The following is a 26,308-nucleotide window of genomic DNA, read 5'->3' on the forward strand; positions in this document are numbered from 1 at the left end:
TCAGTAGTGGCGCCCGCCCTGTGGAAAGCCCCCCCCCCAGATGTCAAAGAGAAAAACAACTAACAGTCTTTTAGAAGACATCTAAAGGCAGCCCTGTTTAGGGAAGATTTTAATGTTTAATAGGTTATTGTATTTTAGTGTTTTGTTGGAAGCTGCCCAGAGTGGCTGGGGGGACCCAGCCAGATGGGCCGGATATAAATAAATTATTATTATTATTATTATTATTATTATTATTATTAGACAGTGTTCTCGAAGCTACTATCGTGAGTTTGACCAAACTGCAGGAGGCAGTGGAAGACAGGAGTGCCTGGCGTGCTCTGGTCCATGGGGTCACGAAGAGCTGGACACGACTAAAGAACTAAACAACAACAATTCCATCAAACACCCACTGGCGCATCAGGGCGCTGCTGCCTTCCATGAACTACAACACCCAGCATGCTCCTGGGCGGAAGGGTGGAATTCTCAGTTCCGCCCGCTCCTGTAGAGTTAGGAAGGTAAATAAAACATGCAACGGCGGTGGTCGGGCTCCGCTCTACCATGGAAATCTTTATGCTCTCTCCCGGCCCTGAGAGGGAGGGAGAGAGTCGCGTTAGAAGCCCTTGCGGCAAAAGACCGTCAGGGGAGAGAGAACGCTCTCTAGACCGGAAGTGGTCTTCCATAGACATTGGTTTCCCAAACCGGCTGAGCGCGACTACTTCCGGTTCTTCCCTCCCCCGCTTCCGGGGAGCTGAAAAATCAGGTGTGACCCGGCTCGGACTGTGACACAGCTGGAGAGGGGAGGGGGCTCCAGGTAAATATCGCCTCCCCTCTTCAGTTGGGGATTATGCCTCCGCTCCTCCCCCTGTATTATTATTATATTATTATTATTTTTATTATTTATACCCGCCTTTTTCCTTGACAGGGACTCAAGGCGGCTTACAGATAAGAACCGCTAAAAGCATAGTGGGGGCGCGCGCTTTGGGGGCGAGGCGGGGTGTCATTAAAAAGGCAATTCAGCATGGATAGAATATTCTCAAGGGAGACAAATGGCTGCCTGAGCACCTTGTTCTCTGCCTCCTGAAGGAGAGAAGTGCCTTCCTTTAAAGCCTTCCACTTTTCGTCTCTGGTTTAGTTTCTGTGAGGTAGGTTGAGGAGGCAGTGGAAGTTTGGAGGTGCAGGCTTCTTTTCCCTCACCCCATCCCATAATAGCCATTGCCATTTACTGATACTTCACTGCCACTGTATTGCACCCCTCTCTGATAAATGTAGGGACAGGGCTGGCCCACCCATGAGGCAAGGTGAGGCGACTGCCTTGGGTGGCAGAACCCCCAGCCAATCCCAGTGTTGGTCTTCCTTTCCATACCCCCTTGTTCCTGATGTAGACTTTCCCTTCCCCTTTCAGCCTTTGCTTGAAAGTTGGTCCAAATATCTTTGTAATATCACAATTATTATTACATTTGATAGACTACCTTTTGGAATACCCTCCCATTAATTATTAGATGGGACAATACCTCTGCTGCCATTATTATTATTATTACTACAGTGGTACCTCTGGTTACGTACTTAATTTGTTCCAGAGGTCCGTTCTTAACCTGAAACTGTTCTTAACCTGAAGCACCACTTTAGCTAATGAGGACTCCAGCTGCTGCCACGCCGCCACCAAGTGATTTCTGTTCTCATCCTGAAGCCAAGTTCTTAACCCAAGGTACTATTTCTGGGTTAGCAGAGTGTGTAACCTGGAGCATATGTAACCCAAAGTGTATGTAACCCAAGGTACCACTGTATTCCTAATGTTATTATTGATGTCTATTGAAGACCTTCCTCTTTTGACAAGTCTTTAAAGTTTGCAAGGCTGGTGTGGAAGTCACACCACGGCCAGAATTCATTTGCATAAATCAGTCTCTTTTGAGCAAGTTAACCTCTGTCGCAGCTAATTTCAGTTGTCATTTGTTACAGTTTGTGTGAAAACAAAATGGTGCCCAATGATTGAAATTACCTTTTTTCCCAGAAGCTTTCTGAAATGGCTTCCTTTGGGTGGAAGAGGAAGATTGGTGAGAAGGTCTCGAAGGTAACATCTCAGCAATTTGAAGCTCAGGCTGCTGATGAGCAGGATCTTGCTGACAGTGATGAAGCTGAATGGTTCCATGACACTAAAAGAAAAAAGGGGCTTCTCCTGGAAGACTGTGTGGCCAAAAGTAAACATCTGAAGGATGAAGGTGCAATTTTGGCTGAGAATGAAAGGTAAAGATGATGGTTTTTGAAAAATTAAAATATTATGATGGATTTTTTTCAGGTGTATAGGTTGTGTTGGCTGGGCAACGAAACTTCCTCTCTGCTGTGCGCCACCTAAATCTGTTCTGAGGGTCCCCCCAATCCTCTGGAGCAGATTTGAGGAGGGTGTAGGGCCAGAGCAGGGAGAGGAGGGGGAAGTTCCATTGTCTGGTCAAAAAAAGAGTATGGATCTAAAAAATATTTTTGGGGGCATGATCTAGTAGTAGTAATGTTGATTAGCCACTAGATGGTGGTAAAGACCTCTTTAATACAGTGTTGTCTGAGGATTAGAAATAGGGTCAATTTTAAATCTATTTCTTGATTAACGAGATCTTTGAAAAGAATAGAAAGTCATCTAGATAGGTGGCCTAGAAATAAACTGAGAGATTTATTTTAGGTGCTGAGGATACATTACTGACCTACGTTCTAACATCACTTAATGGAGTCCACACATGTAACCTGAGACTTCTACACAGAAAGCCTTCCTGGTTCTAGGAGACAGTGGGGTGGGAGATGGTGGGGATTCAACCAACCCACCTCCTGGAAGATCAGCCTCTTCCTCCACTTCTAACATATCCTGTGCCCCCACTTATGTCTCTGACTGCTCAGACCCTTCCCCTTCCCCCCATCTTGGTTCCTGCTTCGCGGGTGGCACCAAACTCCATAAATTGCTGGCCCCTCTCCTGGGTCAGCCTTCTGTCCCCTCTGTCTCCATCACACACCCATCAGAGCCCTGCCAGAACTTCTCTCTAACACCCATGGGCAGGGAGTTCCAGTGTGTATGTGTGGCCACGCTGAAAGATTGATTGCTTGCAAATGTGGAATTAATATTCAGCATTTGTAAAAGTGCCAGATCCTTAAATTTATGTGGTCAAGTGGGCACAGATGGGGTGAGGCAGCCCTAAGCCTTTGAGGGCTTTATATACCTATAGTAACACTTTAAATTTGTCCCAATAACATATTGGCAGTCAGTGTACATCTCTGAGCAAGACCATCTTGTCAGTGATCATGCCGCAGCATGGTGTGCTAACCATGGCTTTCAGACTAAGCTCAATGGAAGCCCCACATATAGTGTGTTGCAGTAATTGTTGGCCTATTGATAGACATAAACGCTGTTAACAGTTTTGCTTCCTGTGTACTTTATTGCTGCTCAGGTTATTAAAAAATTATCATGGAGGTCAGAGCTGTTTAACATTATGCAATCAGTTTGTATTTGATATAGGAACAGCGTAAAGAACTTCATTTTTCTTGAGATCTGAAGCCATTATGGTTGCTAATTCCAAGCACGTGTTTCCTTCCGTAGAACGTTATGATACCAATAAAACATTATCTCTTGGCTTAAAGGTACATTAGATGCCGGATCATTTGAGAGTAACGAAATTATGTTCTTTCCTGGATACCAATTACTTTTAAATGTGGGGAACATTGACAGAGTACAAAGTTGTTAAGAGTTGCTTAATCAGTTGAGGAAGCTGACACTTCTTGCACAAGTGTAATATGAAAATGTGATATGAACCAAATAATCTCGGGAGAAACGTACTTGCTGTTTAATAGCACATAATAATGTTATGCAGTTAAGAATATGGCATGCAGTTGCATGCAGGCTTAAGTGTAGCTTAAGTTGCAATTTCAATAGGATACTGTGACTTGGATCCCAAGTGGTTAAAGCAATCTGGGCAAGCCACTCATTAGAAGAAATGTTACTCTGCTTCGGAAAGCAGAGCCCTTGTGTCAAGTTTTGCTCCTATCTACTCTGCTATAAGTTGGAGAACTTTATCTCCTGTCCAACCCCACTTCATTGGCTGCTCTTTGAAGGAAAAGTTTGATGATATCTGGAGAAGAGAATGCCATATTACTTTCTACAGAAGATGGGAGTAGATTTAAGATGGAGTGCCATTTTGAGTGATTATTCAGACCTGAAGAAGCAGGGAGAACAGGCCTGCTTCTTGTTGTATGCAAAGAATACCAAACTGGGCTAGTTCACAAGGATAAGATTGGAGCAGTACTGTAGTCATACATTTGCCTAGAAGGAAACCCATTGAACATATTGGGGCTTGCTTTTGAATACACATAATTCTGGAGATTCTATAGGCCATACAATAAATCTCATTTCACTGTAATTTGTAGAGCATACAAAGGTTTTCATCAGAATAATTTATAGATTTATCTTTCCTGATTTTAATAGCTTTCATTATCAGAATGAAACTTGAGTTCAAAATATCAGGCTTTGGACATTAAGAAAAGTTTTTATTTAGTGTGCTTTCAGGAAAACATGGAGTACTTTTAAAAAGAACTTGAACATCCTCCACACATCAGCATTTAGGTTTGCACAGATTGTTGCAATGGTAACATATATTTATATACATTTTAAAAATTTTGCTTAGTTACCAAAATATTTTATTTTATCCCCCCGTGTGTATGTAAATCTCTCACACACAAAAAGTGCCTTGTGTCTTGTAGAGATTTCTGTGCTTGGAGACTGAAGAGGTACAGCCCAGGAAAAACTTTACTATGTGATTTTTACCAATTGTGTAGAATCTTTCTTTCTTGTTCATTTACATTTCATTCCATAAAAACACAGCATTAGCAATACCAACAAAGAGCAGTGATGTACAGATTTTTGTATATGTTCTAAGTCAGCTGTACAGTATCCATATTAATCATAATGCTTTTTGGACCCTTGTTTCTTTTGAATAGCAGCCCACCTTCTACCTCATGGCAAACATGGGGAGTTGCTGTTGTTGTTATGTATGTGATATGGCATAAGGATGGTAGTTTCAGGCGTTAAAAATCTGTAAGCCTGTAAACTGTAAAACCTGCAAACTCTTTCTATGGAATAAAATGGGGAGACTGCACAACCTTAGGAGCTAACATCACCGGAGCCCACTAAGCTAGTACATTATTTCTGAAGGCAAACTTGGATATTATACGTGGCCTGTTACATGTCCAGAGAATGCTTGTAAGTGTTTGGGAATTGTTTCCTATACTAGATGATGAGAGATCCCGTCACCTAAGATGTTTCAGAATAGCACTTGATTAATGAACAGTAATTGTTCATTAGGAGACTCAACCCTCTGATTATTATGGTGATAACAAGTCTTGGTTGTTTCCAGTTTCCGTGATTCCAAGGAAGAGTAAGAATGAGCTCATGCGGTGGGTCCCCAAAGAGCATTTGTCCAGGGTAATAAAGCACAAATGCAACAATTGCTTCTAAGGAGAAATGAAATGCACTTGCAGTGCTATTGGTTACCATGGCAGTAGTAGAATATAGTTGGGGGGGAAATACCTTCTGGGAACTAAACTATTAAATGTATACAAAAGAGATGAAGGGTGGGACATTTATTTGCGGCTCATCTTTGCAAAGCAGCTGTCCCTGCCCCCAGCTATTAAAAGTTCTTGAAATCAAGAATGAGCCATCTCTCTTTTCAGGAGAAATTAAATGACCAAACCCTCTGTATAGAAGTAGAAGTCATTGAATCACACACAGCTTTAAATTGCATGATGATACCCAAGAGAACCATCATTACTGAACAGGAAATGAGCTAAGTGAGTGTGGGGGCATATGTATCTTTCAGAAAAAAGTGAGTGTCATTGTCCAGAGAAAGCTAGGTCTCCCCCCCCCCCTACTTACTACCAATATAAGTTTCACAGCTTTTCTGCAGGGCCCTGGGGATAGAATTCAGGGTCTAGGGCAGAGGCTCTCAAATTACAGCCCACAGACCCCTGGTGGTCTGCCAGCTCCATTCAAGTGATCTATGGAAAGATTGTGGAGCAATCAGGTGTGTCTGTCCCCTTAGGTGGAAGGGGAGGGGCTGTACCTTAGTGGAAGAGCATCTGCTTTGCATGCAGAAGGTCTCAGGTTCAGTCCCTGGCACCTCAAGCTGAGTGGGGAGAAACACCTTTCTGAAATATTGGAGATCCTCTACTAATCAGTGTGAATCGTCCTGCGCCAGATGGACCCAGTAATCTGACTCTGGATAAGAAAGCATTCTATCTGTGTTGGGCCTTTCATTTGAATCTTCTTCCTTTTTCAGACAATAGAGTCATTGTTGTGACTGTGGCCAGAGTTACGCCATCAACATTGGGTTCAAAGATATGGATTATTTGGGATATAAATTCATCTTTTCAGGATTTTCTGATTTTTCTTTGTTTCTGTTTTGATCCAGTCCATTTCAGCAGTTACGATGATATCTCTGGACTTGTTCTTACAATGCAGAAGGGTGGTTTTCATGTGCCAAGTGCCTCCTCTCATAATATGTTTGATAGTGTTGTTTTCTGTACAGACTCCATTTGTGAGTTGCAGCTCTTGTCTCCTGATAGATGGGTTCATTGTCATTGTGATACAGTAATAAATAGGAGAAATTAGGTTTTGAACCCTCCCTTTGTCCATGGGTCTATATCCTTGATTGCCCTATTCCTCTCTTACATCTGCCAGTGACATGAAAACTTCTTTAAGACACCAAATATTATAGATTCCCAATGTGTTAATGCATGTGTAGACAGCAGCCTTTTAAAATATGGAGCAGTTTCCATTCAGATTAAAATACTGTTCAGGATAGACTCATGACATTCAGTGCAAGACAGTTGTTATTTATTTAGAAAGCTTACATTCTGCTGTATAGCGCCATAAGGCTCGATATAGTCGAGCATCATTGATTTAGTTGTAACTTGCTTTCCAAACGAGTGCATTTAGTATGCCTGTTGCCGTATTGTAGCATCATTCAATCATTAGATTCCTTGTAACCTATTGCCCATTGTGTATTATAACAAACCTCCAAAAGTGGTGACATCATTTGTGATATAATCTAGCTATGCTGTATCACAATCTGTTTCTGAAATACATGTTTATATATTTCTAATTTTTGCACTACTTTTGTATATGCTTTATGGGGTTTTTTTCTTGTTCCTTAAACAAACAAACAAACAAACAAACATTGCCAGGCAATTTTTAATCAACTGCCACCAACAGCTTAGAAATGGAAGGTGCAGGAAGGATATAAAATCAAAGCAATAAAACTGCCTTTCCTTAGTCCACACAATGTGGGTTGAAACCCCATTTCCACCCATAAACACATACTGAAAAGATTAGTTTCCATCCCTTTATTTCTTATTTTTTACCCTCCTCATAAGTGATCTTGAGTTCACACCTTTTAAGAGAGACCTTTTTCCTGCCCACAATTGAATATGACCAAAGTACCAAGACTTAAAGGTAAAGGAAACCCTGACTGTTAAGTCCAGTCGCTGATGACTGGGGTTGCGACGTTCATCTCGCTTTACTGGCCGAGGGAGCCAGCGTTTGTCCGCGGGCAGTTTCTGGGTCAGGTGGCCAGCATGACAAAGCCGCTTCTGGTGAACCAGAGCAGTGCATGGAAACGCAGTTTACCTTCCCGTCAGAGCAGTACCTATTTATCTACTTACACTCTGATGTGCTTTCAAACTGTTGGGACCGAACAATGGGAGCTCACCCCGTTGCGGGGATTCGAACCGCCAACCTTCTGATCAGCAAGCCCTAGGCTCTGTGGTTTAGACCACAGCGCCACCCGCATCCTAAGACTTAGTTGTCCATTATTTCAGCGAAGAGATGCCTCCAACACCACTGTGTTTCTCAGAATCACAGTTCATCCCTGCTGTAATAAGTAATTGTGATTCAGATGGAAGAATGCTGCCAGCTAAATCAGCAGTGCCATGTCCTGTCACTTTTGGAACCATTTTTTTTGCTGGTGTTTGGTTTTTGTGGTGTGGCCACAGGCCATTCCTTCACTGATGTATATAATCAATGGCCAATTAAAAAGATAAGCCCCGTCAGTAAAAAAATCTTTTCTCCAAGTCCTGCAGTGTCTCTGTGTTTTATAGAAGGAAATCTGGCTAGATCATTCTCAGAATCATTCTCTTAAAAAAAAGAAATGAGTAACAAAAAGGTGAACCTCTCATTTGTGAGAGATAAAAGGAAGAAAACAGCTTCCTTTTCAGGGGGGTCTTTTATCCTGTTCTCTTTCAACCTTTGAAATGCTAACTATGAATGTCTTGGTCTGGTTTTGCCAGGAAACCTCATTCCCCCCCCCCCGCCCCCGCCCCGACGCCCACAGACATTGTCAGGTCGGACATCTGCAATTTGATATCTCCTGAGATCTCCTTGTTTATAAATGTTCTGCGAGTAGATTTGACTTGTATGGAAATAATATTGCCCTTCTTATCGACCTGGGAAGGTTGTACCAGGATATTCTTATCGGATAGCAGATACTATGACGAGTTTAAGAGTGATAAACTTCACACAATGTTCTTTGACCCGGCTTTTCATTAATTTATTGTGTGCCTGTACATGAGAGTATTGGACATGGAGATTATACTGCAGTTTCTTTGTCAGATAGAAATATAGCAGCACTAGTCTGAAACAGAAAAACAATAGTTCCCTTTAACAAGCGGCACAGGGCAAGCTGCTTCCTTAGGATGCTGTTAACATAAGCCTTCAGTGCTGTCAGGATTGGCTTTGGATTTGCAGACTCGAAAGAGGAGGAGGGGCAAAAACCAGAAGGCGGGGCCTGAATAGTTGGAACCTTACTGCCCCCCCAACTTTCCTATGGGTGTAGCAGAGAGCCCAGTGGAAACTGGTAAAGGTTTGAAGCAGCTATGGGGGGCAGGGAGGAACCGGAGGTGTCAATAATTGAACAGGAGCCCAAACAAGGGGGTGCAGTCTTGTCACCTAGAATCAGGTGCCACCTTTGCAGATGGGGCAGACTACGTGAAGGAACATGGATTTGTTATTCCAACATTCCCACAAGGCGAGCGAGTGCGCCACACCTTGGTGGGTGGGGCATGGGAAACTTATTGGGACAGCTTCGTTGTCTCTGTCCAGTTCTGAACTTCTTGCCCTGCTCCTGAACTCCTGAAGCATGGCTCCTGAGCCTTGTGCCTGTTGCTGAGCCTATACCGTTATTTGCCTGCATACAGATCTCTTTTTTACTTACAAGAGCTTTTATGTGTGTATTTGGGGGCGGGAGACAGGGCACTATGACTGGCCAACTTCTTAACAATGTGGTACCAAGCCAAGTTCGCCATCTACAGTTGTTTGAGTTCTCTCAGAGGGGGCTGTTGTGCCTATGGAGTTTCCTCCCATCTGAGGTGCATCAGACCAGGTGTTCAAAGCAGGTATACTAAATGTCTGAAACGGGGAGTGTATCTCTTTTTTTTTTGCTGGATTTTTGCTGTTTCGTTGCTCTACTACTATTATTTTACTTTTATTGTTTTGTAACTTGGCAGTTTCAATTTGGAAAACAAAAGCAGATTACGAATTTTCTAAGTAAATAAAGCAAACCTTTGTGCCTACAGTGGCTCCCAACATCTTAAGGCTCACCAAAGCCTGAACTTTGGAAGAGTGAAAGAAATGTTTTCAGTTCTTAGTGATACAGTGGTACCTCTGGTTACATACTTAATTCATTCCGGAGGTCCGTTCTTAACCTGAAACTGTTCTTAACCTGAAGCACCACTTTAGCTAATAGGACCTCCTGCTGCCGCTGCGCTGCCGCCACACGATTTCTGTTCTCATCCTGGAGCAAAGTTCTTAACCTGAGGTACTATTTCTGGGTTCGCGGAATCTGTAACCTGAAGCGTATGTAACCTGAAGCGTATGTAACCCGAGGTACCACTGTCATAGCATAATATTTTAGATATTTGGTCTACTTTATTTTAGTTTATTTAGAAGTTCTTTGTAATAAAAAAGTGGCATAAAAACAAAACATTCAAAGTGGTTTGAAAGAAATCTTTAAAATTCCAGCAGTACCAAAGACTACCAGGCAACTAGGATTTTTAAAGTCTACTTGGAGTGTGTTTCACCCCCCCTCCCACCAAGTGAATATATCAGAGATCATTGTTATGTTTATCAAAGTTGTTGCTATAAACATAAAGTGTTATGTAGATGAATCATAATTATATATGGTAATATATCAGCTACATCAATATAACTGACTAAAACATAATATGTAGTCCAGTGTGCGCTCATGGAATTCTTACTGCAATATTAGGTCCATGGAATTATGTGTAAATGGTTTGAAATGTTTGACGCCGCTGGAGTTAAGTAGATTGCCTGTATATTTATAAGCACGAGAACTTCAGGCATTCCAGATATAGTCTCCAGAGATGTCTGTTTATCTGCTACCTTACTTTAAAGAAAGAAGATTAATATTGTGTATCTTAAAATTTAGCAAAAATGCTGTCTGATCTGTGTTTTTTAGTCTGCTTGCTGTTGGCAGTGTTCCACCATGAATGCTGATGTGTGCACTGAAGGCTCCAAATTCCCTCAAACATTTTCCAACAATAGGTCTGAGTATGTTTCAGAACTGCAGTCTGCCTTGGTTTTTCAAGATTTGGGTTATCTGGTGAGCTGAGAAGAAGTGGGAGTTGCTTTTGCTATGTTCTTTGTCATCCATCCATGACTATCAGTTGTGATGGCATCACACTGTTTCTTGTACCAGAACAGCATTTGAAATTCGCCAGGTGCAAGGCTTGTGACCAAGTGAAGATACCCGGGCGCCACGATGACACTTGACATCTCTACCACCCAGAGGTGCATGCCTGAAGGTGCAACACATCCTGTATAATTCTATCTGTTATATTTTATCTGCACAGTCAGAATGAATTTCAGGAACCAAAAAATTTATTGAAAAATACAACTTTCGAGCCGTCTAGTCCAAAAATGGCAACTAGACATTCTGTTTAGTTGACTACAACCCTGGTTAAAGGAGCCATTTGACGCCTATATATCTGAGTTTATAACACTATGTCAAACGCAGTATGCCTCTAAATACCAGTAGCTGGGGATCATGAGTGGGAGAGTGTTGTTCTTGTGTCCTGCTTGTGGCCTTCCGACAAGCATATGGTTGGCTACTGTGAGAACAAACTGCTAGACTAGCTGGGCCTGTGACTGGATCCAGCAAAGCTATGTTTACATGCATCTACAAATCTTAATGGACAAGTTGCTGGGGTTTTTTGTGCGTGTGTGAAATTGGCCTTTAGAGAGAGTTTTTCAGGCTTCTGATTTTCCAGCTTGCTGATAGAGGTGGTAATTGGTTCTTATTCACAAGGAAATGTTATTTAATGTTTCCTTTTATGTAAGAGCAAAGCCAATTAATGCCCTTTTCATAACCTTCTCATACTACTTCCTTGCAAAGGAGTCTGAATTCATCAGTGCACATCACAGAGGTAACATTAAAAAACTCAGTTCAGATGGAAGGACCCGTGGTTCCTTGCTCCTGTTTCTGGATGAGATGAGGCTGGCGAGAGGAGCTTCATGCGTCCTTTGGCTTCTGATATTATCTTTGTGGCCTGGGAAGCAGCAGTACTCCAAAGATGACCTGAGTTGATTCCATAGATAGCGGGAGATAACTGGCACAGTTCCCCCCTTGCTGCCTTCTCTTTTCATGTGGGGCTAGAAACAGTGTTGGCCTGAGGTTCGCTTTGGTCGCACAATTTCTCCTTGTGTATGTGTGAGGTCTCTCAGCCTGTTTCCTTGATCTTAAGCAACAAAATGGAGACATAACCCACTTGCATTTCTCTGCTGCCATGTGGTGATTTCTGGATCTGGTAGTGAGCAGATGGTAATGTTACAAAGGCATGGAGATGGTACAGTGGTACCTCTGGTTGCGAACGGGATCCACCCCGGAGGCCCATTCTCAACACGAAAAGAGCGCAACCCGCCGTGGCACATCTGCGCATGTGTGGGTTGCGATTCGCTGCTTCTGCGCACGCGTGTGACATCATTTTGCGTTTCTGCGCATGTGCGAGCAGCAAAACCCAGAAGTAACCTGTTCCGGTACTTCCGGGTTACCGCGGGACGTAACCTGCCGCGGGAACAAGCATAAGGGAAAATGCTATTGTATTATAGATTTAAAGCCCATTGTAGTATCATCAGCAAATAAACCAGTCCTCTCCCATCACCCTCTTCCTCTAAGCAACAATTTGGGGAATGATGTAGATCTCACAAACCCCTCTGCCAGTTCTACATAATGGCTGAGATGTGAAGAGTCAGTGTGTGCATATGCAGCAAAATAGTTGTATGCGCCATTAGGCATGTTTGTCCCATTATGGGTGAACCATGCTTGAAATTTAGGGTTAGAAAAGATAGCTTAAACCTTTCCTTACTTTTCCATGCCAGTCTTTCTCATACACATCTCTCAATGCTGGCATGCGAATTTTTTATTTTTATTTTTCGCATTGTTTGATATGCTTTGGAATTGGAAAATATGTGGGGACAGGGCTGAGCCGCCCACCCCACCCCCAATCTTGCAGTGGCAGCAGGCCTCCTCCCAACACTCATGATATCACATGTGTGATGCCATGCACACGCGATGAGCCCCTCCAATGTTGGACAGAACTCGGTGCCTCGCTGAGGCGCCAAGGGTTTTCAAAACCCTATTTTTATCATATGATTGGGAGGCAGCAGGGAAAGGAGGAGATGCTATGTCAAATTCCTTTCACAGCCCTAGGTTCCACATCATTTGTGTTGGCAAAATGTTTGAGGCCTCTGTAGTAGCCTCTAGACCCAAAGGTTTCAGATTCTGACCTGGAAGAGCAGCACTTTATTCATTGTGCTGAATTTGTCCTTGTTAAAAAGTGTATGCAAGTATTTTTTCCCCCTATTCATGGAAAAATACGTTGTCTTCTTGCTTGGCATGGATTATGGCCTGCATTTTTTCATTCATTTTGCTGACTATATAAGCCCCCAAAGAGTTTAACTTTTATTACAGCTCAAAAGTCATGGTTTTAATCAGCCATTGCCCTGACAATTTTGCAGCCTTGTGGTGTTTGTTTGTTCTCCAGATATTTTCAGTAGCACGTCCAACATTCAGTTCTCTACGTGTTCTGTCCTTAAAAAAAAAAGAATATCTGTTTTTCCTGTGGTTTTTTCTTTCTTTAAAAATAATAATTGCATGTTTTACATTTGAATGTGAGATATGATTGTGAGGCAGCTGTTAATAAAAAATGTAAAAGTTGTACAATCCTGTAAAAAAACCCACCCCATTTTCAAAATAGAAAACTCACTTTATAATGCATTGTATACTTCTCATGAAACTCTATAATTATTCATTTTGTAAGGTTTTTCCTTCCATTTAAAGTAAACAGCACTTGTGGAATGTTAAGATGGGCTATAAATTAGTTTTTATTTATACAGTTGCTACAGCAAAAAAATTTGTATAGGATGCCTTCATAATTTTAAAGGTAGTGCAGTACCACACTAGCACACTTTCGTTGCCAAGTTTCAGAAAGAACGACCTCATCAAAATCTTGTTTCACCATTCTGACTAAACATCAGGAAGAACTTTCTGGCAGTAAGAGCTGCTTGACAGTGGGACAGACTCCCTCGGAAGGTGGTAGACTCTCCTTGGATATTTTTAAGCAGAGCTTTGATGGCGATTTGTCACGGATGCTTTAGTTGAGATTTCTGCATTGCAGGGGGTTGGACTCGATGACTCAGAGTTCTCTCCCAACTCTACAGTTCTGTGATTCTATGATGACAGCTTGAAGCTAACAAAATGCAGTTAAATGATCACTCCCTTTTTTTTCTAGTGCGTCTTTCCCTCAGACATACTCATCCAGATTCTGCTGCCCCTTCTGAGGATGGGGTTTCCAAGGTCCAAAAGAAAGTTTTATTCTTTTTTTTATAAATAATATTTATTCAGAGTTTCATCAAAACACATTACAGAAAAAAGAAAAACACAAAAAGAAAAAAGAAAAAATACAAATCTCAAATTACTTCTCTTCAATTACTTATTTCTTAGACCTCCTCACATCTCCCTTTTTGTATTCCACTTTAATTTGTTATTCCAGCAAATTCTTCCCATATTTTTCAATTTTAATTTAAGTGATTTAACTTAAATTAAATCACTTAAAAAAGAAAGAAAGTTTTATTCATCCACCAGGGCTTCTCTGTGCACTTTATCATATGTATATCTCCACAGGTTCAGATTTTCACACATGAATTAGTTGCTTCAGTTGAAAGGAAGACACGAGCATAGTTGCACAGGGGCTCTGTGCATACACACGAGCAGGGGAACAGTCTGTTATTTTCTGCAACGGACATAGGAGAACTTGCTATTGCATTGACGCCAGGAATGGCTAAAACATGTAGAGTAGGCTCCAGATTTGGCTGAGAGGTCACATGCGGAGGCCTACTTTATTCCCACCAATTATGTGCATCTGTTCAAATGCATACTAAACCATGTTTGGCAAAATACACAATAAGAAATTGCAATTGCGCTGTCTTTTTTTTTACCCCCTGTGTTTCATGGGGTGGTGGGATGGAACATTAATTTATATTTGTGAGATGTTTGGAATGAATATCTAGTCAAAGCAATGTTGGTCTCTTAATGAAAAGGTAAGAATACCGGCCTTTGAAACACCCATAAATCTAGTAAGAATGAACTATTGTTTTAACAACTTGCAGGTACCGGGAGGCTATTCAGAAGTGGGATGAAGCACTTCAATTAACTCCAGAAGATGCTACCCTCTATGAGATGAAATCACAGGTAATGCATGACAGAGCCTCAGCGGAGTAAGAATTTGTGAATTTATTTTTTCTGACCATAGGCCATGATGCAAGTAAAACACAGAGCAGATAGACTTTTAAAAGTAGTCCGAATAAGTCTGTATGCGTTTTTCTGGGTTAATTGCACATGCAGCACCCTCTCTACCAATAGTGTGTGTAGGGCAGGAGGGTGACAAGGACTGGTATGCTGCCAATGTTTCCCTTAGGAGTCAGCTGGATGCATGGCACATGGTAGTGGCAGGCAGTTGGTTTCTGTGCTTAGAGGGGATGGTGGGGCGAGGGAACAGTGGTTCATCAGAATATGATGGCCCTGAGCTGCCTCTTCCTACCTTATTTGCATGGCTGTTTTATCTACAAATGACTCCTCTCACTACTCACAAACTTGGAATAGATCCCTGAGTACACAGGCAGCTTCTTCAATTAATAGCTGGTACCAGCATTGAAAAATCATAAGTCCAAGATCTTTAAATCTATGTATGAGCGCTTTCACAGCCACCTCAACGGAAGCCATGAGACCCCTTTTAACTCCCTGACCACATCTCTTGATGTCTGACCACATCTCGATTGCTCAGGCGATGCTGTATCAACTTTCTGAATCAAGCCAGTGCTCAGCCATAAACATTCTGGCTGCCTCTGTGTCTGCACTACTTTGGCTCCTGCTCTGTTTTAGTAAACCTGCCAGATGGTGTCATCCTAACCTACTTGTTTGCCCTGCCTGCAGTTTTAATTTATGAAGCATTTGTAATGCAGCAAGTGCTTTTATTGTGCTTTCTTTCACCATAACCATGGGAGGCATGTAGCTGTGTCCAAGGGCGCACATATCCAAGTGCAACTCCACACCCACTGAAGCGCATTTTCAGTGCCTGCATCTGCACATTATCGTATTCGCTGCCTTCTCGCTTACCAATCTCATCTTGGGGGGAAATAGGTTCCTCGCTCCTGACTTAACAAGACTGTTGGCAACTGCATTAGCATCAATAGAATTTTGAATCAACAGGATAAATATGAATGAGTTGTTTCTCCCAAGCAATATGCCACAATAGCATTATTTGTCACTGACAACATTAAGGTGACTGCTTGGTGTGCAGAAGATCAGATATAGAATTGTTGTGTCCAAGGCTGCATCTGTCTCATGGGAGATATAATCGGAAGGCAGAGGTGAAGAATCAGCAAAAAAAATTATTGTTGCAGACAGCGAAAGTTTTATTGTAGCTGCTGGTTTCCAATTTTGGCTTTAATGTAGCAGGACTCTGATTCTGAGCTCATTGTTCTGACCTAGATGATGAACAAACAAGTCCTGGGAAGAGCTTCCCACATTCCAGTTTTTACAACCGGCAGTATCCTGCAATTGTTCCCATTTGTTCCCATTTCCCAATGCTTTGTGGGAAGAATTAATACTTGGCAGAGACTTGGATCTACCACACGCTCTGCAAACATCCAAATGAAATAGAAGCTTCTGTTAAGTCTTTTCTACTTGACAGCTGGTACAATGTTCCTGCGCAAGTCCTCTTTGGACAAGATGAGCAAACAAAATGAGCCTGAGTGAAAGCGACAGTGAATCTGATAGGGTTCGCTTCTTTCCTCATTGCTGAATGAGACCAGAACTTTCCAGAAACAAATGGTTGAACCCAATTAGGACATTGTGGTCCCTCGTTGAATTTCCTGTTCCTCTCCTCCCCTGTACACCTATATTTGCTCCAGAGGGTATGGGGAATGACTTAATTGGATAGAACTCAAGGTCTGGTAGTTACTGGGGAGATACAGTGTTTTTGTGTGAGATGGAAATTATATGTCCATGTTGATAACAATCCTAAATATTCAAAAATTTAAAAGCTGAGCATATTGTAGAACTTGAGTAATGGAGTAGTTTGTCTAAAATTAGGACTATGAGTTCAACCAATCAATCCTGATGAAACAGAGGATGTTGTTTTGTAGACCCAGGAGCTTAATCCTAATGCTTGTGAGGACTAGCTAATTCTTGGACTACGGTATCATCCATAACATTATATATGATCTACAGTGGTACCTCCAGTTACGAACTTAATTCGTTCCGGAGGTCCATTCTTAAGCCGAAACCATTCTTAACATGAGGCACGCTTTCGCTAATGGGGCCTCCCGTTGCTGCGCGACTGGTGCGCGACTTCGCTTGCATCCCGGGGCAAAGTTCTCAAGTAGAGGCATCTACTTCTGGGTTAGTGGAGCTCATTATCCAAAGCATTCGTAAGGCGGACGGTACGTAACACGAGGTTCCACTGCATTGTACAATACTCGTGATCATGCTTGACCTCAGCATGCAGATTTCTTTGGCCAGCATTCTTAAGCTCAGTGAGTTTGATTGAAGATTCCAGATTTGATTTTTGAGAGAAATTGTTAAGATAGGCAGTAAGCAACCAGCTTCCTCAGGGGAAAAAGTAGCCCTTAGACAAGTATCCATTTGATTTTCAAGTTGCTAATTTAGAGGCAGGAGAGATATGCGTAAGGTTGTGGTGGTTGTGGCAACAGGACTTGCACTCAGTTTTAAGGGCTGGGGACTGAGGGGCTGACCCTCTGTCTCCTTTGTTTTTGTTAACTGCGATGTAGATTTCCATATGGTTGTCTTACATTCAAATTTCATTTTAACTGAGCATATATTTAAGATGTACAGTATAATCATCTTTTTTTAAAAAAATTGAACTCCTGGGAACCACTTAATATCTGCTTTATTCCACTATAGTCTTCACTAATCATTCATATGCTGTCAGCCATGTGTTCAGTGCAAGAAAAGCAAGGGTTAATCTGTTACTTATCTTGAATATACTGATAATTTTTGGTTCTTTCCTCCAGGCTTTATCCAATTTACTCTGGGTAGGTGGTTCATTCTGATAGTCCCTTGTTCAGGCTAAATACAGAGTTCTCTGTGAGTGGTGGTCATTGGAATCCCAACTGGTATTTGTATTGGTATGAGTTTGGGTTTACGTTGTTTACAAAACTGGTTAACGAAGCGGATCGTCAAACTGACTACCGTGTTGCTTTTTAAGAAAGCATTTAGGACAAGAGCAAATTGCATAAGTATGACTCCATTTATGTGCTTTTAAAAATCAGTGCAGTTCAGAGTCAACCCTCTTCCCTGTGGCACAGTGGGCCAGTGCATCTTACTGAACCAGAAGCTTGGTAGTTCAAGCCCACTCAGGGATGGCTGGGAGCAGGATTCCTGCATTTTAGGGGGTTGGGATAGTTGAGCCTTGGGGTACCTTCCAAATCTAAAATTCTAGGATTCTGTGACAGTTCTTTTGGAGGTAACTACCTAGCTTATAAGGGTGGCGCTGTGGGTTAAACCACAGAGCCTAGGACTTGCCGATCAGAAGGTTGGCGTTTCGAATCCCCGCAACGGGGTGAGCTCCCATTGCTCGGTCCCTGCCAACCTAGCTGTTCAAAAGCACATCAAAGTGCAAGTAGATAAACAGGTACCGCTCTGGCGGGAAGGTAAACGGCGTTTCCGTGCGCTGCTCTGGTTTGCCAGAAGCGGCTTAGTCATGCTGGCCACATGACCTGGAAGCTGTATGCCGGCTCCCTCGGCCAATAAAGCAAGATGAGCGCCGCAACCCCATGACTGGACCTAATGGTCAGGGGTCCCTTTACCTTTTACATAGCTCATAACTGACTCCAGAATCATCTACATTGCAAGCCCTCTGCATACTCGCCTTTTGAACTCTTTTTGCGTTTTTGCAATATAATTGGTTAGTTTATGGTTTGTTCTGTTGTGTATCCCCTTACTAGGTGCTGATGTCTCTACATGAAATGTTCCCTGCAGTGCATGCTGCAGAAATGGCTGTCCAAAGAGATCCCCATTCTTGGGAGGCATGGCAAACTTTGGGACGTGCCCAGCTTGGATTAGGAGAAATCACACTGGTAAGTATAAAAAAGGAGAAAGGCTCATCTTCCATTCCAAATTGTTTACAGACATACAGCTATATCTTGCTGCGACCTTCACAGTGCATGAAATCATCTTTAAACTTCCTTAGATCAGAATACCAGATATCCCAAAGAGAACAATAAAAAACTTTAAAAGCAAGCAAGTTTCAAACACACGGGCTTGAGAACTATAGATAGATGATTCCACTAATCAGCCTTGGGCGACAATGGAGAGGGCTTGTGATGTTTTTGATGAAATGTAGCAATTTTTCTCATTTTTATAAATAGCCAAAAGCTTTTGGGACTATGGCTGCCTTTATGGGAGAATTCCAAAAACAATCCCAGAGTTCTCTGCTGATCATCTATTTGAAAAGTAATAAGAAAATATCCCTTGTGTTTCAAAGAAGCACTTTGCTTCAGCGTAATTTATGCATTATTCGAAGAAATGGATGTTATTTGTTCTGCCATTTGTCAGGCAAGCAGAACAAAGGAAATTTTATTTGTTTCAGCAGCTTGGAAATTATCCGAAATAAAAATGCTTTCTCAAAATACGTCAGACCTGTTCTTGGAATAGATAAGAGATCAGCTTCAGCATATTGTGATTTTTATACTAATGCAGTTGATGAACCCTTTTGGATGTTTTTGTTAGAGGGAAAAGCTACTCAGGTTAGAAAGAAACAGATGTAAAGGCAGTCCTTTTATTTGCATTGGCTCTGCTGTAGAAGAGCTAAAGGAAGAAGTGTGAAAATGTAGGCCAAAAGAAAAAGTCAGCGTAAACCAGGAAGTTGAATAGCATCTTCACATCAGTTTGAGTGCAGTTCCCTAGCAGCAAATTTGGCACATGGTAACATGAGGGAGGCCTAGTCAAGTTATGCTTTCCAACTATTATCATTATTAATGTATATTGGATGTTAAGTATTGTTTTCTGGTCCCACACTGGATCTCACAGAGAAGGAGGAGGCAAGGCAAGGCAAGAATGGTCAGAAGTTGCAGTACCATGGATAGCTCCAAGGGAGCCACTAGCTCAGGTTGAGACTAAACTGAGACCCTTTAAACCACTTTCTCTGCACTGCCTCATTTGAGCTCCACCCTTTAAAGGGCCAACCCTCAGGTCTGAAGACTGACCATCCTGCTTCTTTCCATAGCCTCCCTCCCAGTGTGTTCCCTGCCCTGCAGGGACTAGTGAAGTGTGATGAAGAGGCATGTGGTGGTGTGGGAAAGTTCCTATTTGGGTCTAAACCCTAGCCCTACAGCCCCTGTTGGTGGTTCAGAGTCTTGAACTTGATCCATTTGCCTAGCTGGTGTCTCTGGATTCAGAAACCTTTAATTTCCCATGCCATCCAATATTTCACAGGTGAAAATAGGCACACAGGCATAACAGTCGAATTTGATGCCCTGGATTGATGTCCAAACTACACGTGCACATTACATGTTGCAAAGATACCGCGGGGAAACATAATTGTCTTAAAATCTGTTGTCTGTGCACAAAAGGGACTGTCTTACCATTTATAAGCAAGCTGGATAGCTCAGTTGGTTGGAGTGTGGTGCTGATAATGCCAAGGTTGCGAGTTTGATCGCTGTATGGCACAAGTTGCATATTCCTGCACTGCAGGGGGTTGAACTAAGATGATCCTCACGTTTCCTTCCAGCTCCACAATTCTGTGGTTCTGTATTTGTAAATATAAATGAAAACTCTGAACGGTGTGTGTGTGTGTGTGTGTGTGTGTGTGTGTGTGTGTGTGTGAGAGAGAGAGAGAGAGAGAGAGAGAGAGAGAGAGAGAGAGAATAATGATGATTCAGATCAAATGTGCATGTTGTCAAGTTTTGCTAATCTGACACTATGATAAAACCAATCATACTGATTGGGGGATGAGAAATGACTCCAACGAAGTAACATAGAGAACAGAAAAATTGCTTAGCCTTATTACCATTAAATTGCAGGGAGCCATTTACCGATAGATCTATAGCCACTGTACAGGTTATTCGGGGTCCTGCAGAATAAATAGTTTACTAAGGTGGGATATAAACATAATAAACGAATAATAATAAACAGTACATTAAATAATCTGAGTTGCAGATGCAAGTATACATATTGTTGTAAGTGATGCGTACAAAGCCACTTAGTAATCAGTTTCCTAGCTCTGTTTACACTGTGCAAAAGACACTCCCTATTGAATACATTCTATGAGGTATCTCTCATGCAGAGAGGTGTGGCCCTTTGTGTGAAGCCCATCTTCTGACCCAGCCATGCAGGTCACACACATTTGGAACTGTTGGGGAAATAGTGAGTTGATAGCATTTCAGGCAGAAAGTGGGGGGAGATAGAGCTGCAAGGAGATCATCTTTCTCCCTATGAAATAGGTGACTAGTGTGACTTCCGGTGGATCAGTAGTGCCCAGTGGAGTCCTGGGTGCTCAAACACAGATGTTGCATCAGGCCATGTTATGTAGCTTTTCCCTTCATATATTATTCCTGCAACTGAAAGCGGGTGTTGTGTGTGAGAGAGAGAATTGGCCATTTATTTTTAAGGATTCTAAATTCAATTAAATTATGGCAGGAATGAATTCTGGAACAGATAGCAATTTTACCATTCACGTAGCCAACTGTACTTTGTCTCCCCACCAAATTTGTCTCTCCATTTTCAACCTTTGGCAAGGATTGCTTTTGCTGATAAATTTGCAATAAAGCATCTGGCTCTTCTAATTCATTCTTGTAGATACCCTATCAATATAATTTCAGGATTTCTCTCAAAATGATGCCCAGTTTTGATTTTGTAATCAGCCCTTCTCTAGCTTTCAGGCATTGTCCTGAAACAAAGTTTCTTCATTCTGAAAATTCAGATTTTTACAGGATGTTTTTGGCAGGGGCTAGAGTTAATTGACTCGTGGGAGTCAGGTTGCTTAATGCTATGCTAATCCTGTTACATTTTATCATCCTTGGCAGACTTACATCTGACTATGGAAATGTCCATTTATCCAATAGCAGGCATTAGTCTAGAATGTGCTCTTAGAACAAAGGTGCTTAGTAATACAATTTATAGCCTCATAAAAGCAAATGGTACTTTACTGACCAAGTTATACAGTGACAAACCTATGCCCTGAGGAACTTTTAAAAAAGAAAGAAATCAAAGCGTTCTTGAGTTGTTTTGTAATACTTCGGATATTTTCATATTTACTCACAGTTCCGCAGCCTCTTGATGCTAACAGCTGTTGACTGGTGCTACACTGAAATAATTAAGCTACACTGTTTCAAACATTTGGCGTGTCAAGCATGTTCAGAAACTTGAGTGCTGGCAAGTAGCCTTCAAATGCAAATCCCTGCCGCCCACTTTTCTTCCTTTCTCCCTTGGAAACCAAAGGCAGTTGATCAAGACGAAAAACAAACATGCCATAGTTATTATCTGGGATTCAGCATTTCTTTCACAGAAGTCACAAGGTTCACAGCTCTTTTCTGCTGGGACCAATCCATCTCCATATGGAATGCATATGTTGCAATGACAACTGGGGCAGGAATCTGTTTTCCTGCCTTTGGAGTGGCAGAAGGAAAGCTCTGTTATAAGCAGTTCCAATAGCTTTAACAGAGGCCTGTACAATGAAATACCTTCTGTCAATGTGTGGAAGCTTTTGAGTCACCAAACAGGATAAATCTGCTGAATGCCAATGTATGGTATTGAGGGGAAGTGCGTGGAACAGGTCTCAGTGTTTCGATTTCTGGGAATGGAGTTGAGAGGCGACCTAACCTGGGGAGAGAACAGCAAAGACCTGGTGAAGAGAGCACAGCAGAGGTTATATTTTCTGAGAATCCTCCGGAAAAACAATCTCTCAAAGGACCTGTTGATGGCATTCTACCATTTCACTGTGGAGAGCGTACTAACTTATGGTCTGTGCGTGTGGTTTGGGAGCTGCACGGCCAGGGGAAAAACAATGCTATCCAGGGTTGTAAAGACTGCAGAGAGAATTATTGGGTGCACTCTTCCCACCTTAGATCAAATCTATGCTGCCAGGTGCCATAAGAAAGCGGCAGAGATAGCACATGATAGTACGCACCCCGGAAATGATCTCTTTCAGCTTTTGCCTTCTGGAAGAATGTATAGGGTTATAAAGGCCAGGACTAGCTGCCTGAAAAACAGTTTCTATGCTAATGCAATTCTGGCTCTAAACGCAGCATAAGGGGTCTATGTAGTATAGTGTATTTTAAAATGGGGTTTTAGAGTTTTTAGGGGTTTTTGAATGTTTTATGTAGTTTTTATGTAGTTTTATGTAGTTTTGGTAGTTTTATGTAGTTTTTATGCGGTATTATGTAGTTTTGTGGTAGTTTTATGTAGTTTTTATGTAGTTTTATGTAGTTTTTCAATTTCATTGTTCCGCAAGGGACAATGACAATAAAGATATTGTATTGTATCGTATCGTATCGTATCGTATCGTATCGTACCAACACGCAAAACAATGCCTTCTTTATTTTGCATTGTAAGGAAGTATCTAAAACAGCTGGTGCTTATACCCTAAAACTGTAAGAAGCAGATGCATGTGCAAGATGTGCTTATTTTTGTAATGCATTTTTAAATTTTTCATTCACCCTTGCTACATTATTCAGCTTTTACAGGTAAGAAGTGGAGGTAGTGGTTTCCCTTCTATGATCTGGGAAGATAGCAGATTTCAGAATCACAGTCTCACACGAATTCGCAGCTCTCCCGTTATTTGCAGCTGACCTTGGGCATCAGCCCTAAGACTGGAATTGCACTTTATAAATGTGAAGAATTATTAGTACACTTATCCAAAGCCACCAGTGAGTTTGTGGCAAGGATTTGGCCATATCCCATAAGTTCAGCAGTCAGTTCTGTGGACCCTACTATTTGAAAATAATCAGGTTCTGTAACGACTGCTATTGGCATTTATGTTTTACTCATTGATGTGACTTAATCTCTTGAGCCCAGAGTGTCTGTTTCATGTGGGCAAATTCTCACTGTGCTGTGTCCCTGCTCATCATTACAGGCCATCCGAAGTTTCCAGGTTGCCTTGCATATCTGTCCACTAAGCTCTGAACTGTGGAATGAAGACCTGTCTTGGGCGAGGAAATTACAGCAGCAGAAGAAAGCAACCAAAGCTGAGACAGGGACGCAAAGCACGGCATCTCAGGGAGAGACTTCAGAGGAAGCAATCCCGGATTACGATTTTGAAAGTGACGAGATATTAGCGGTGTGTGCAGCCATTGCCGAGAAAGAGAAAGCCACATTGGCCTCTAAAACTGTTGTCATCGTCTCTGCTTCCGGGGAGGTTGAGACGGTAACTGAAAAGAAGGAATGTGCAACAACAGCCCCTGACGGTACCGTTTTTATCAAAGCACGGTAAAGGGCACCAACTCTGCTGATTGACAGCCGTGCCTTTGAAATCCTGTTTTCCAACTTTCCCCCATGCTGTAGCCTGTTTTTGGATCATCTTGCACTGGAGTTCGTCTGCCTCCAACGAGTTAAGCTTCAGTAGCTGCAGTTGTTTCACTTTACTTCCTGAACCCCTCACTACCGATATCTCAAGGTAGGGGAGAAAGGGCCTAAGGGCCACAGCAGTGCCCTGGAAATATGACAGAGCACTATGGAGACAGAGGTGGCTTCTCCTGGACATGTTGGGTTTCCTGAGATGGAGATGATGGTTTTGAGCTGGAAGCTGGGAAAATGTGCATTCCTGGTCCCATAAACAGCCCTTGGTTAGGTTTTCCTCCTCTGCCTTACTTTATTCTTGTCATGAGCAGGAGGGAAAAGGAGGCAGCACCAAAGGGACAGGAACAGAAAACAAAGAAAGGGGAAAGGGTGGAGGCCGAGTCTCAAAATGATGCTTAGGGGAAAAAACCTATCGCAGTACATGGTATGCCAAACATGTTTCAACTTAAAGCCTCTGGCGACAAGATCTGATTTAATCAGATTCCACTGTTACTGCAGCAGTTTATGGTATCAGATGTTGCTTCTGATACAAGATGCTTCAATTCTTTTTTTAAAAAAATCCAGTTACAAAGGAATTCCCTATTTGCAGTTGAATGGATGCACGTGAGGAGTACAGGGTGCAAATTGTTCCCTTCTTTCCCTTCCAAGAAACAGGTCTTGTTTCTTCACAAAAAGTAAAGTAACGGTCAACAGAAGTTTGGAGTACATATATTGTAGCTATGACTACCCAAATATGTTCATAAGCTGGATTGTCCTGCTCATCTTCTTGTTTCCAGGGTGTGGAACAAGTTGGGCACTAGGTTGTGGAAACAACTAGTTTTTACTACTGCAATTTTAAAATGAAATGAAATAGAATCTGCAAAGAAACAAGATAAAATGCAATGCCCTCCATAATATTTGCCCTCGTGTTCATGCCATTTGTCCAAGTTGTTGGGTCAGGGTCGATGAAATTCTAGTATATTGAATAAGATCTATGTGTAAGTGTGCTCTTTTCTGTAAATTCCCTTGTAATCTCGAACCAAATTTCTTTGTAAAGAGATCTGCACCACAGTAGCACTTCTCAGGTCATCCCATGAAATCTTGGTAGCCACGCTTAATTTAAAATTCTTTTTAAAAGCCAGTATTGAGAAATTGTTTGACAGTAAAATTTGGAATAAACTCAGTTATACAAACCTGAATTAATAATCTTTTGAATAAGTGCATAGCAGGTTGAAAAAAATTGCTTTGTAAGGTCCATTGATTGTCATAAGATTCATATGAAAGGTTTTTCATATAGTTTCCCACAGATCAATGAAGTCTTTGACTCAAATCACCTTGTTCCCATAATAGTTCCACATTTCTAATTGACCTAGTCATCACTTTAATCCACCTATTTCTGTGCATGATCACTCAGAGTAAGTCACATTGAGTTTAAAGGGACTTATTTCCAAATAAAGATGCATAGGATTGTACCCTATGAGAGACTGGGAATCTGGGAGCTACAGTGACATTTTGCATAAACGACCTCAGGAGAATCTAAGCTGCTGCTGGTGTCCTTGTTCCTGCCAGCTTGAACATGGAAAGTGTCATCCTGAATTCATTTAAGCTTGCCAGAACTTTTTTGTTTCAGTGTTGTGACTTTCATATATGCACCACAGTATGATAGCAATTGAATTAAAGAGGACAGAAGATCAAGACTTCCCTCTCAGATATGTAACTTCAACAGATAGTCTCATGAAGAAGTAGCCATCGGTCACTGTTCTTTAGCTGATATTTTATCCATTCTACTGGCTTTATTCGTTTTATCCTAATTTCATATCTGATTATGTTTTGCATGCCTAGGTTTGTCACTGAATATTCCTGTGTTGTAATTAAAGTTGGCTTACTATGAGAACGAAGTCTTTGCTTAGAATCTGAGTTGTCATTCAGTAGTCACTGAGTGCTGTGCCCCGGGGTGTGTGTGCTCCACACTAAATAATGTATCCAGGCAGTTCTGAACCATGAAGAGCTGAGTTCTATGATGTAAATATGCAAAACTACTTACATTTTGCCTGCTTAGTTTGTCAGTGTTTAGCGTTTTGCATAACTCATTTTGGTTTTCTAGACTGGGAGCAGGGAAGGGACAATGAAGAGCACTGGGGTTCTTGTTTACCCAACTGTTGTGCCTTGAGAATGGCCAAGCATGCAGATGTTCGATGCACCAAGGAGGATGACTC

General features: G+C 41.9%; 1 protein-coding gene across 1 annotated transcript; it reads left to right on the forward strand.

Annotated features, from left to right (window-relative positions):
* Nucleotides 1-637: 637 nt before the first annotated feature.
* Nucleotides 638-25,986, forward strand: TTC33 (tetratricopeptide repeat domain 33). Its single transcript, XM_081930023.1, has 5 exons — nt 638-790; nt 1,991-2,220; nt 14,687-14,768; nt 18,545-18,676; nt 23,671-25,986. Exons 2-5 carry the CDS (start codon nt 2,000-2,002, stop codon nt 24,025-24,027), a joined length of 792 nt encoding a protein of 263 aa, XP_081786149.1. The 5' UTR covers nt 638-790; nt 1,991-1,999; the 3' UTR covers nt 24,028-25,986.
* Nucleotides 25,987-26,308: the final 322 nt, after the last annotated feature.

The sequence above is a fragment of the Podarcis melisellensis genome (assembly GCF_964234715.1).
Source record: "Podarcis melisellensis genome assembly, chromosome: 11".
NCBI classification, from domain to species: domain Eukaryota; kingdom Metazoa; phylum Chordata; class Lepidosauria; order Squamata; family Lacertidae; genus Podarcis; species Podarcis melisellensis.

What these genes read in the sequence shown, in the direction of transcription:
- TTC33 (XM_081930023.1), top strand. Translation starts at nt 2,000, where the DNA reads ATGGCTTCCTTTGGGTGGAAGAGGAAGATTGGTGAGAAGGTCTCGAAG. An exon ending in ATTTTGGCTGAGAATGAAAG is followed by an intron (nt 2,221 to 14,686) that starts GTAAAGATGATG and finishes AACAACTTGCAG; the next exon opens with GTACCGGGAGGCTATTCAGA. An exon ending in TCTATGAGATGAAATCACAG is followed by an intron (nt 14,769 to 18,544) that starts GTAATGCATGAC and finishes TCCCCTTACTAG; the next exon opens with GTGCTGATGTCTCTACATGA.